Source organism: Leiobunum rupestre, chromosome 1 (genome assembly GCF_980474605.1).
Source record: "Leiobunum rupestre chromosome 1, qqLeiRupe1.1.hap1, whole genome shotgun sequence".
NCBI lineage: Eukaryota > Metazoa > Arthropoda > Arachnida > Opiliones > Sclerosomatidae > Leiobunum > Leiobunum rupestre.
In genome coordinates, this window is record NC_143384.1 from 87,910,163 (window position 1) to 87,922,697 (window position 12,535).

Below are 12,535 nucleotides of genomic sequence, written 5' to 3' on the forward strand. Positions count from 1 at the left end.
ATGGCGTGAAATAAGCTGGATTTTTGAAAAACCAGGGAAGTGCATGTATCGAAACATTGGAAATAAGACTTCATTTCACTGAAATATCAAATCCAATTTACAAATGTTCTGAGAGTTTAGGAAACGATTTCTTTTAAGAGGCACTTCCATAAGATAATGAACTCAATAAAAACTATGTTATACAATACAAACAATATTGCAGATCCCTTTCCTGTACGTCTCTCTAGAGCCTTCAGTGGCCCCAATGGAAATAAATTCGTGTGCCTAAATATAAATTCTTTTAATTGAATAAAAAAATTGGTAAGGCTAATGAATGATTGATTTCTTTAAATTTAAATTCTGTAAAATAGTTCCCTAGTATTGTTTTAATTTAATGTAATATATTTCTTAATATATTGGTGCAGTAGTTTACGATTTAATATCCTAAAATACTTCAGTGGAAAATGTATAGTAATAAAACAAAATATACACAATATATTGGTTTAACTAATAAGCTTACAAAATATGCTATACTTTTCACAAATAATTATTATAACTCGATTTTTCAAACTAGTATTCAATGAAAAGATTCAGAACTGCAATAATCAATTATTGACATAAATATTTCACAGCCAAGATTAATTTTCATGAGACCGATCAGAATCACAAAACATTAACATTTATTTTATTTTTCGATATTTAAAAAAAAAACATACACAAAAACTACTAACGCTACTTATGATGCTTTTGGGTGTTTTGTTAAGAAAATTTTTAAATTTAAAAGGTTATTTCGGTAATTTCGTAATAATTTCGAAACTAATTGTTGCTACACCGATTGTAAATTTATAAATATTTAAAGGTTTTTTTATTTGGCTAATGCCATGAAACAGTTTTTTAGGTTGTTTTCCTTTTTAAAAGTGTTTCAATCCTGAGCTTGGGATACTCTTTGCTGTGGCTTTTTTGTTTTCTGTTTGTGATATAAAGTCGAAGGCAATTTCAAGGAACACCATGATGATTGAAACCGGCACTCCGAAGAACAAGACGCGGAATATGGGCATGAAGAAGGACATCATAATCGCTTTAGGCGGAATAAAAGTGTCCGTCTGATAACTTTGGAGATATTGATATTTAGATAATTGGTCGAAAAGGTATGACTGTCGGGTTTCCACAAATCTATTAACGCTGAAAACATTCATATATCAATCGCAGATAACTTATACAGCTTTTAAAAATTGATGCCTTTAGCGTTTCTTTTAATAATAATTCTTTACTGTAAAATGAATTTAGAAATTCTTACCGATATTGAATTATCTCCTGAACAAATGGCGGTAGGGAGACTGATAAGAACAAGTGGGACGTTGTTGCTAAATATTCCGTTTTTCCTTGGTAGAGATTCTCGCAATTTCTTTTCTGTCTGAAGATATATCGAAACCAATGAGCGTCTGCAAGTAATACTGACTTTCGATTTACTGAAATGGAGAGATTTATTCTTTTTGTTCGGTCCATGAACGGTTTTATTTCGTTGCTCCACATTTCCTGTGAAAAATGTTTTTAATCAGCAGCAAATGTGGATCCTAAATATGTAATATTAGAGTTTTTAATCTTGATGAAATGAAACATTAACTCAGTTGATATAAAAAAAACACAACCCAATTTCAGTTACACTCTCTTCGCATTACATTTGAGATATTTAGCACCAGTTCGATAATAACTTACAAATTGCAGAGATAATATCCCAATGCATTATGGAAAACATCGCTGCAAATTGTAACTATTAAACCTTTTAATTTATATGAAATTTTAATTAAATTCAGAAGTTTTTTTAAAGCTCACGTTATTACACCGAGGTTTTGGTTTTGCAAGCAAGGCTTCCAATTTTGCAAAAACAAAGTTGACTTCTTAGCATAAACAGTTTGCGGTTATAAAACTAGGTTTATAAGCAGCTGTAATTATGAAGATGATACTACTTGAGGTATCTTCTTTAAGAAGCCTCATACCATTTTCTACTTGATGGATCTTTTCTTAAAGAAACCTCATTAAAATAAATCCGTATTCTGAAAATGCGTGTCTCAGCTCGACTTTAGTGTCTCAAAATGGGCGTTCAGTTTTGTCGGATATGACGAGTTTATATCTCTGGCTTTTTTTTCTAAGAGGCTTGATTAAGGCATTTGTTACATTCGGTCCTTAGTTATACCGTCCATGGGTGTTAGGTTTGCAGACTATTGGTGGTAGTAGAAGGGTCCGTATCATTTAAAACAATTGTGAGAAAACTCAGCGTGTTATTTATCTATAACAAATAATTAAAATTTATTTAATAAGCAACAAGATAAGATGACGTAGCTACTTCCACCTAGAGGGTCAGTTGAGTACAAACCTTAAAATACTATATCGATTTTTTTCTTTTTTTCAACAAGAATGCTTTTGCTGACAATCATACAAAAAGCAATGAGACGGCCACTTCATAATTAGAGTATTTGTTAAAAAATCCGACGCACACACCTCACCTACAGATGTATAGAGAAATATGATTTAGAAGCGGAACGACACTTACACTTTCTGGGTAGTTCGTGGCCGACGAAATTTACCAAAAAAAGAATAACCGAGGATATCGTGAAAGGGTCCACGCATTATATTTGTGGGAAATATCTTAATTTTATTCCTTATGCCGTAATTATCGAGTTAATTTTTTAATTAAGCCGCGTTCGCAAAGACGTTTTGTTGAGGATAATTCTAAAGTAAAAGGGGGAAGAGCATTCCGCTTTCATGATCCGAAATCAGCATTTCTCTTCCTCCTTCTGCAGGAGGTCAGCAGTTCACAAAGACTTCCTTTATTCGCGCTAATACAATTTTATTTGTGGCAGCCATAACGCACCGAAACCACGAGGTAAACAAAGTATTTCGTTCCCTCGGGCCTCGGACTCCACTCTCTCGAGGAAATCGGTATTTGGGTATCACATGACCGCCACGACGTCATAACCGCTTCTCTATTGGCCAAAACTGGCAAGTGATTTTCAGCCGAAGGTCGAAATATCAAACTGGAGTAGAAACGGGTTGACCGACGATTTCCCTCTCGTCTTGAGAACTTTTCTCTCCCCTTTCGACTTTCGGCGGGTTTGTGAACCGCCGATTTCTAACTTCGTCTTCTAAATTACGCTTTCAACTGTTTACCATTTTTAACGTCTTTGTGAACGCGGCTTTAGAGTCGTTGTTGTAGATAAATGAGAACAAAAGTGCAGAAAAATCGAGTAATATAATTGGGGTTGGTATTAAATGGCTAATGTAAAAAACAGCACCCCTCTTTCTTTATTTTTTTAATATGAAAGCCCAATTTGTAAGAAGAAGAACGATGGTATTTTTTTAGTTACCGCAAATGATTATTACGCGTTTTGAAAATATCCAAATTCAATGCATTTTCGTACCTAGCGAAATGGAAGTTCTATAAATTTATTTTCGGAGATAGAGTAGGACACATGAAAACAAAGTTTCATTTTGGTCTATTTCTAATCAAAAACAAAGTTTTAATTAAATATTAAACAGCATTAAACATATTTAAATTATATGTTCTTATTCACAAAGATATCAATAAAAGTTAACGAGAATTAGATATTGTGTAGTTCTAGAGCTGTGCACCCATGGTTGGGTGTCACGTGGTTCGGCCGTTTGGACAATACTTGGTTCATTATGGCTAGCTACTGTCCTCTAGGTCGCGTTGTAGACGACCCATCGTGATAGCAAGAATGGGGTTGGGTAGCGCCACGCGCCCCCAGCGCTTAAGCGAAGTAAGTGCGCGGCGCCGTTAGAGTCCAATATTTTGTTTCCGGTTGCACAAGTTGAGATGTTATCAGCTATGTCGGAAGACGACGGTGATTCTTCGTCGGGAGACGAACGACGCCTATAACTTGTTTTCGATTGCACAAGTTGAGATCTTAACTAATAATCATTTGCGATAATTAAAATAAACATCGTACTTCTTACCGCGTGAACTTTCATTTACAAAAAATATTTATGTTTAATGGGGTCTAGAAAATGTATATTTCTTTAGAGTTAGATGAAGTTATTGATAAGAACGGTCGAGATTTTTTTGACAAATAAAATGACAGAAAATGGAATTAGAGACTACGGGGTTACCCATGTTTTCGGAAGGGTTAATTCGTCTGCTGGATTTTCTTTTTGTAAACAGGTCTACTCGCTTAATTGTTATTTGACAGTAGACACAATATTTAAAAATATAAATCGTTTCAGCCTAATATCCAAAATAATAATACACTTGAAAAATAAATAACTTAAAGGGTAATACTAAAGGTTTTAACGTCAAAAAACGTCCAAACTAACTATTACCTTAAATGATAAAATAGCAATCAAGTTTTATTTCTGGGAAAGAAACGGATTTGGTTGTCGCGTCTTAGGTGGTATTGACGGGTATGGATGCCACGTCTTTGCAATTACGGTTATAACCAGAGGTGGGCAAAAATTGTGAGCGAATTCTGAAATGAACGCTCAGACCTTATTAATTTGAGTGATCAAGTAAGCTAGTGCTCAATACTGGCGATGCTATTTTCTCTCTCTTAAACTGAACCAGCTCAGGCCGAGCGCCGTGAAATTATCTAAGTCAATGATCGTTCACGGTGCGGTGAGCGAAATCAGCTGATCAACACGCTAGCCTTCTCAATTTGAAGCGCCACGTCCTCCAGCGGCGGGATAATTCGTTTACTAGGAAGCGCTGACGGCGGGCTGAGTGAGATCGCGCCGAGAGAAGCGCTAGTTTTTTAACATTGGAATTTCTCAACGCACTGAACGACGGGATAGTCATTTTTCCGGAATTCGCTCACAGCGCGGTGAGAAAACAATATACAAATAATATTTTATTGTAGATTTTTTTAATCAAGGCACTTTTTTATGAAATAATTTATAAAAAATTAAACTTTTTTCTCACAGCGCTTTGAGCGAATTCCGGGAAACAGTCAACCCCGTCGTTCAGTGGGATGAGAAATTCCAATGTTTAAAAACTAGCGCTTCTCTCGGCGCGATCTCACTCAGCCCGCCATCAGCGCTTTCTAGTGAACGAATTATCCCGCCGCTAGGGGAAGCGGCGCTTAAAATTGAGCAGGCTAGCGCCTCGATCAGCCGATCTCACTCACCGCACCGTGAAAAATCACTGACTGAGCGAACTAATCGGCGATCACCCTGAGCTGGCTCAATTTATCTTTCTCGCTTAACAAGACCAACCGACCTTCGTATTTGAAGTGCTGACTCGTTTCGAGAGGATATTCAAAAATGAACGCTCACAATGTTTGCCCACCTCTGATTATAACGATTCATTTGAGTTTACCAGAGTTAAGACGGTTGAAAGGGCGAAATTATTTTAAACAGGTTTTCAGCCTTATACCTTAAATACAATTGGATATTAAACAATAATGTTGAATATAAGAGTTTCAGTCTTAAATAGAAAAATAAAACACTCGAATAATAAATAAAAATGAACTTATAGTTAATCTTCTCGATTCTCGTGCTCTTTCCTACGACAGCGAACAGTCTATAACACAGTGTGTCAGAATTTATAGCTCGGTGTACCTAGTAAGAAAGACCATACCACCGGAGGTCGATCATCATAGTGTCCTATGCCAGCGTCCACCTAGCCCGGACAGGTGACAAATCCAGCATGGGTAGCAGAACCCTACTACTGATGGTCGCACCTTTGACGCAAGCCACTCAACTCAGCAGAAGGTGCACAAATGGCCGCACCAATTCCCATTTCACACACAGCAGTGGGATTAAGAGTAGATGCTGTAGAAACTCCAGCCGACACCCTACCTACGTAGGTAAGGAGTCAAGCCCTTTGGAGAGAGCTCCTAAAGGGGAACGACGGGCACACAGCAGCCCAAGTAACCCGGCACAGCTGGGACCGGAGATCCCGGTGGGACCCCAAAAGGCCGGGAAACAGGACCGTCGTGCCCACAGCAGGCTACCCAATCCGCCATAACACAAACACAATAACAAGTTTTTGACTGCAATCCGACGCGACTATACTCGCACACCCCGGCCAAAGTAAAATTAAAATTAACACAACTCAAAAAAAAAACACTAAATGAATGCTCCCTTTAAGCGCCCGAATTGGCTTTTCTTGGGGTTTTTTAATCTTGGTAGAATATTAAAAAAGGTTCGTATTAAGAGGTTTCAAAAAACATTATTTGCGGGAGGTGGGAGAAGATAAGCTGTGATATAATATAGTGTGTTGATGTAGATGGCGCTAGTGATCTGACATAGTCTTTTTAGACAGTTTCTGTATATGGGCATAGAGAAAAGACGGAATAGGCGGGAAATAAGTGTTCGGGTCATCAAGCGCCGGACATCCCAATGTGACTCCAAAAGGCGGTAAATGGCACGGCGCCATAGCTGGAAACTAATTCCTTCCCGGTTTTAGAAACGCCCGGACAAACTCCGTTAGCTCAAGCCCCTAACTGACCGAAGTCGAACGTGGATATGGTAACATTTAATTACGGCTAGCATTTCCCAGTACGTCCTGAGCCCTTATGCAAGGTTCGTAAAACCTAAACACAAAAATGCTATTTACAAGTCATAATTTCCATTAAGAAACATTTACATTATAACTTGATAATTAATGAAATAAGGTAATGACTACAATAATGACCAAAAATATAACTTTTTTTAGGAAAATATCTGCTTATAACACAATAGTCAATTTTGAGCGAAGCCTGATGTTCCCTAGAGTTATTTAAAAATATAACAGGTTGGATGGTGACCATAAGTTAGACTTAGTGTCCCTTCATTTCGCCGGTATAACACATTAATATTGAGTAAACATAGCAAATATCTACTGCGATAAAAGTGCTGATCGACGAGATAATTTTATAAATTTTATAGTTAATTCAATAATATAAACGTTGTCACCATAAAAGTGACTCCGAAAGATTGTTTATAGGTAAATTACCTGAATTTTAAGGGCTAAGGAAGTTTCAATTGAATAATACTCTACGATATCGGGTCTGTTGAAAACATCTTTGATGGAGTCGATGTATTTAATTTTGTTTGTCGCCATCTCGCCCTTCATGTTACAGAGGTAACATTTCTGCAGAATCAGAGTGCACCCAAGAGCCAACCAGAAAGTAGGAGCCTCCATGACGTGCTGCGACAACGCAGAACTCCGACGACGTCTATAACAAAAAAATTAAAATTAAGAAATATACTGGTTTAAATGAATCAATTTTAAAATTAAATTGAAGATTGTACATTTAAAAAGCATTTGTTTATAACGGCGACTGGTGAACATTCGTCATTTTATTTTATAAAAATATTGGTACTTGTTTTTTCGAGTTTAGTAGCTTCAAGTTGCAAACGCCTTTATAGTTTGAATAAATACCTTCGATAACTTTTTGATTTTTTTCCAAACTTGGTCAAGTAAAATTCCGCAATCATAAAACATCTTAAATTATTTAAAAAGAAGTGGCATCTAATTCTGATCAAAGTTTAATCAGAACTTAAACTACCTTATAAAAGAGAAGTATCAAATGGAATTTTTATGATGATTTGATTAAATTTGTACCAAGCACTAACTGAACAATAATAACGGTACATTAAGACCATAATCTATCAGAGTCCTATATATGAGAACGTCTGCGTTCATTTAAATAGAATATTCCTTTTAAGAGCGCCATGAGTTTTGATACGTTGCAGCTGCGGAAAGCATTTACACGCGTATCGTTCATTCCTAAAAAAGGCGAAACTCTCCTGTTTTAAAGTAAAAGATCTCCATAAATATTTTCTACAAATGTTAAGTTAAGACATTTTTATGCAAAATGTTTTCATATTTGGTAATTTAAATGGGGTCCAGGTCTTCCAGTGCTACTGTGAAAGACTCACCTCAGAATCCCATTACAGGAAGTGTGACTGAGACAAATAATAATAATAATAATAATAATTTTAAACATAACCAGCGATATCAGGTTGGCTCAAGATCTAATACCAATGTACAGTGTTGAATCAAAAGTATTTGTACGACTTTTGAGCTGGCCATCAAGAATATTTAATCACAACGAAAAACGTTCAAAGAGTATTAAAAGTCAACTCATGGAATCATGCAAGATTCACAGTCTTACATAATATTTGCCTTTGCCATTGACATGTGGACTGACAAGTACGATATTTTAACAGTCGAATTTTGGCTTGAAAACTTGTTTATGTCTACAACCGGCTCTAGTAGTTCCTAAAGACGGCCCCAAACTGTAGAAAAATTAATTTAAGTCTTTGCATCGCACGACTTAAGAGTCTTCTAGATGGCTAAAATGAATTCACTACACCAAACATCACAAGTTTGTCAGAGGTGAACGGGTGACGTCTTAGTAATGACTCCACATTTCTTGATTTTGAGATGAGACCCTTAATTTTTAAGAGCTTGTATTTTAAATTTGGTGGTGTTGTTCAAAGATTATCGAAATTTAAAAATAATTAAATTTTACTATTTTTAAACGACATATTAATTGTATGAGAAATATGAATTGAATTACATATTCTACGTATCGCAAACACCACAAGATGACCTTAAAAATAATAAGTAGATAGTTTCTATCTATCGATTGACGCACGATAACCATTCTAGTAGAAACTCCGTGGCAGCTCCACATTTCTTACTTGTTCCAGGGTTGAAGAGTATCTGTGAGTAAAAATAAAACAGGCTTTTCACGAGATATCTGTAGCAGTTAATTGTACAACAAGCTTTTGACGTTCGTTCTCTGAATAGAAAGGCAGTGATCATCGAAATTGAAAAGAAACAGAGCAACAGTAAATTCCAATTAGCCTGATCTAGGGCTTGATGTGGCAGATGAACGTGCTCGTTTCCGGCTATTTGTCCATCCAAACAGCTGACAATGTGAAGAGCTTCCGAAAAAAAAGCTTGACTGATCGTAGTCCCGTGTTCCCTTAATGCTTTCGCCAGCATAGAACTAATTATTTTTGACTCTTGAAAGTCTGTAACCTATCAATTTAAAGGCATAAATAAAAATTATTTAATAACGAAAAGTGCTATTCGAAACGTTTCGATGATAAATTTGTGTCATTGGTTCGATCGAAAACGCCCAATTATTTACTTAGATATGAAGCGTTAAAAAATACAAGTTTGTAGTAGGAGGCAATAACTATTTTGTCCGAAAACTGTAAGCATAATGGTTTGATAATTAAAAAGATTGTCTAAGGCCTTTTAATTTAAAGACCGAGAACAGAGATTCCATTTTCTCGTGTGTAAATTTAGACCCCCACAAAATTGAGTGACAGCGTTGACAGCTTGACCGACGGCTCTGACAGTTTTTGAATAGAATATATACAATGAGCATCAAAAAAGAGGTAAGCTACAATACATGGAATTGTCAATCAGTTGTCACTCGTCAGAAAATTAAATACATGATAAGAGGAGTGGGAATTCGCTCTGGTCTCTGCCTTTAAGAAACATTAAGGTTTATATCTAAGTTTTAAATTTTTTTTATAATTAATAAATAATGTTTATTAGTCAAAACCAATAACATAAATGTTTCAAATATACCGCCATCAGCTTCCAAACAGATCGCTGCACGATGAATCATGTTATGAAATATGGTTGGCTCATGTCTCAATTCATCGTTGTTATTATTCCTAACTGGTCACAAGTGCCTGGTATACTTGCGCTTCAAAGTAGTGTTAGGTGAATGGAGATTGGAGAGGCCATCTTAAGGCATTAAAATCGCAAGATTACGTAAGCTTTAGGTGGTGCCTTGGATATAAGCCTAGCTGGGAAGAAAAAGATTTTTCCGATTCATCAATCGGAAAATTTAGCGTTTACATATGTCACAAAATTTTAATGTTCATGAGCTGGTGCATCATCATGCTGGAACCATAGGCGTCCGAAATCTTAACCGGAATAATGTCTTATTCCCAACTGGTTCGTTTTGGACATCTACGCGATTTGGGTTTGAATAGACCTGAAAGTCAATCGACTACAAGACCTGCCAAAGCTGTTAACTGAAATGGACGCTGATGGTGAAGTGGATGTCCCCAATCAAGAGTAGACTTTGTAAATTAGGGTATTTAACCATCTTATCCATAATCCAGTTTCCAAACTCCAATCGTTGTTCCATGTCTGCGAAATGAAGCGCTTGGTGTAGAGTTTTAAGGTACGGATGAAACCTATAACGGTGAAGAACTCTCCAGTTAGAAGTCGTTGCTAGACTCAGGTCGATACTTGCAGGTCTGATGCTCGCACGTGGTTAGCGACGAAGTACGCGAGGAAAGTACTTTTTTTTTCGATATTGTGACGACCTTGTCCCCTGAAGCTTGGGTTAACATTTCCTCTGCTGGCGAAATCCCGAACTGCTCGAAGCACATTCGTGTGACTAGATCTGCTGTTTGCATTCCGGCTTCTAAACTATTGAACTAAAGAATAAGTGAAAATATGGTAGGTATCGCTCTCAATATTTTGTAATTTTTTTAATTTTCTCCGTAATAAACAGAAATGTAAGAGGTATCAAACATTATAAAGGGTGTTTTATTTTTATCGCTAATTCAAAACAGGTTTAACCAAATTTTATTGTTTTTTATATTTATTTATCTCAAAGCTTAGAAATAAGTTATTTTCATTCCATCATTCTTAAGAAAACCCATTGTGCTGACAGATTTCGGATAGAATAGCTATTGCCTCGTACCGCCAAATTGTTTTTTTCTTCAAGCCCTAATATATTAATGAAGCATTGGGCTTTTTCGACCAAAACAAAGTTACTTGTATGGTTCAAATTATCTCTACAAAATTATCTTTGGAATTTTCAAGTAGCACCTTACGTTAAAAAAAATAGTTTTCTAAACCCGATTATTTGTTTTCGATTCGTCTGAATTGTACATAATAGTGCAATTTCAATGCAAAGCGTAAATCATGATAATTTCCGTTTGCTGTACTAAATGGATTTTGAGAAAAATGTCCGAATCGCAAAATTTGGTGCACTCTGTGCTAAGTAACACGACTTCTATCAATTCTTGGACCAGTGCTCACCCCAACGATGACTCTCTTTGGATAATAGTTGATAAATGTTGTTGGTTTAATAAAAACAAATCTGAAATGTATTTTTTTTCTTAGTTGCAGTTGTGATGCAGCAGATTTTTAAACACGTCGTATTGTTTTATTTTAAAAATTAAACATATTTATTAACGCTCTTACTTCACATTGCATAAGTTCAGGAACACAAAAGCCATTATCGCGCGTGAAGGATTTCTATTTTTATTGACATCATATTTCCTAAACTATGATAAATAAAAAAATGTAAAACGCTACAATTTTCAATTTTAAAATTTACAAATATACATTGTCACAAAATAGAAATGTAAAATGAAATTTTGATTAAAAGTTTGATAGACTGACCACTATCCGTAATCGGAGAAAAAGGCCGAAAGGTTTGATGGTACTAATGTGATTATGTAATCGGTAACAGGGTTAGCATAACCGAAGGCTGTACTCACTGGAATCGGTGAACAGAATTCGAGGAAGTAAGTGGTTATCCTTTCGGTATAGCTTTGCTGGCCTTATTAATAACTAACTGCTAGAGTTTGATAACCGTGTTTTATTTTACTTTTTAAGCTAAAATATGGTGGTTTGATATGTTCGCGGCTTGTACGCTTAAAGTAGCTACAATTTACACAAACGCTTCATAAAAACAGCATAAAAATTTCTACTTAATCAAATTACTGTACTAAAATTTTCTTAACTCAGAAACGATCACAGTATTTTATAGTTTACAAAATCAAATAAATTTTATTGTTTAAAAAACGATGGCAATTGAGGTTGGTTGTCCTACCTTAGAAATGAGATCAAGAAAATTGTTATCGTGTTTAATTTCCAATAGCACTGATCCGTTCATATCTGAAAACTGAGAAATGACGTTGATTTGGTGAAAGGCACTGAGAGCGCGGAAAGGATAAAAACAATTTGAATAAAATGGTTTCACATGCCTCACTGGGTTCAATTCAATAGTTCCAAGAATATATTTTGTTAAATATTGTTAAACTCTAAGCAAACCATTGATTTGTTTAAAATTCAGATAACAGGATATTGACAATAAAAATGACAAAGGCTGGTAACAATTAAAATAAACCATTTTTTTGTTAATCATCCTTAGAAATGTCACGATAGTATTCTTGTCCCTTGATAATTTTAATTCACTTTGTCAATTTTATTTCCACATTTTGGTTTCGTGACTGTTTATGCACCTTGATCTAGAGTGAAATGTTTTTAATCTTAAATAGTTACTTTCTCAAGTTGGATGGAGCCAGTTACGTTTTATAAACTTATGCTAATAAAAAATATGTTTTGGTTCAACAATTTGAAATGGTTTTCTGTTGTGGCAATATTTCATTTTTTTTACCTTCATTTCCGATTAATACCTTAAAGACTTTAAAGCCGATGTAAGTACTTCTAGTCCCACAGACACGGCTCCAAAGCAGTTAATATTTACCTAGCAGTTATTTTCCCCTTTTAATAAAATTAAAAAAACATGACGATGCCTCCCCACCCCCTCCCCAAAATATG

At 35.5% G+C, this 12,535-nt stretch overlaps 1 protein-coding gene across 1 annotated transcript; it reads right to left on the bottom strand.

The window, feature by feature from the left end:
• Positions 1-890: 890 nt before the first annotated feature.
• LOC149968701 (uncharacterized) lies at positions 891-11,205 on the bottom strand. The gene is made up of 4 exons (XM_090168716.1): positions 11,171-11,205; positions 6,929-7,151; positions 1,277-1,515; positions 891-1,161 (listed from the first exon to the last, which is right to left on the bottom strand). Exons 1-4 carry the CDS (start codon positions 11,203-11,205, stop codon positions 891-893), a joined length of 768 nt encoding a protein of 255 aa, XP_090024842.1.
• Between the last annotated feature and the right edge of the window lie 1,330 nt (positions 11,206-12,535).

Coding starts and splice junctions, on each gene's coding strand:
- LOC149968701 (XM_090168716.1), bottom strand. CDS start 11,205: ATGGCTTTTGTGTTCCTGAACTTATGCAATGTGAA. Junction 1,516..6,928: donor CCTTAGCCCTTAAAATTCAG/GTAATTTACCTA, acceptor CATTTTTCACAG/GAAATGTGGAGCAACGAAAT. Junction 1,162..1,276: donor CAGGAGATAATTCAATATCG/GTAAGAATTTCT, acceptor GAATGTTTTCAG/CGTTAATAGATTTGTGGAAA.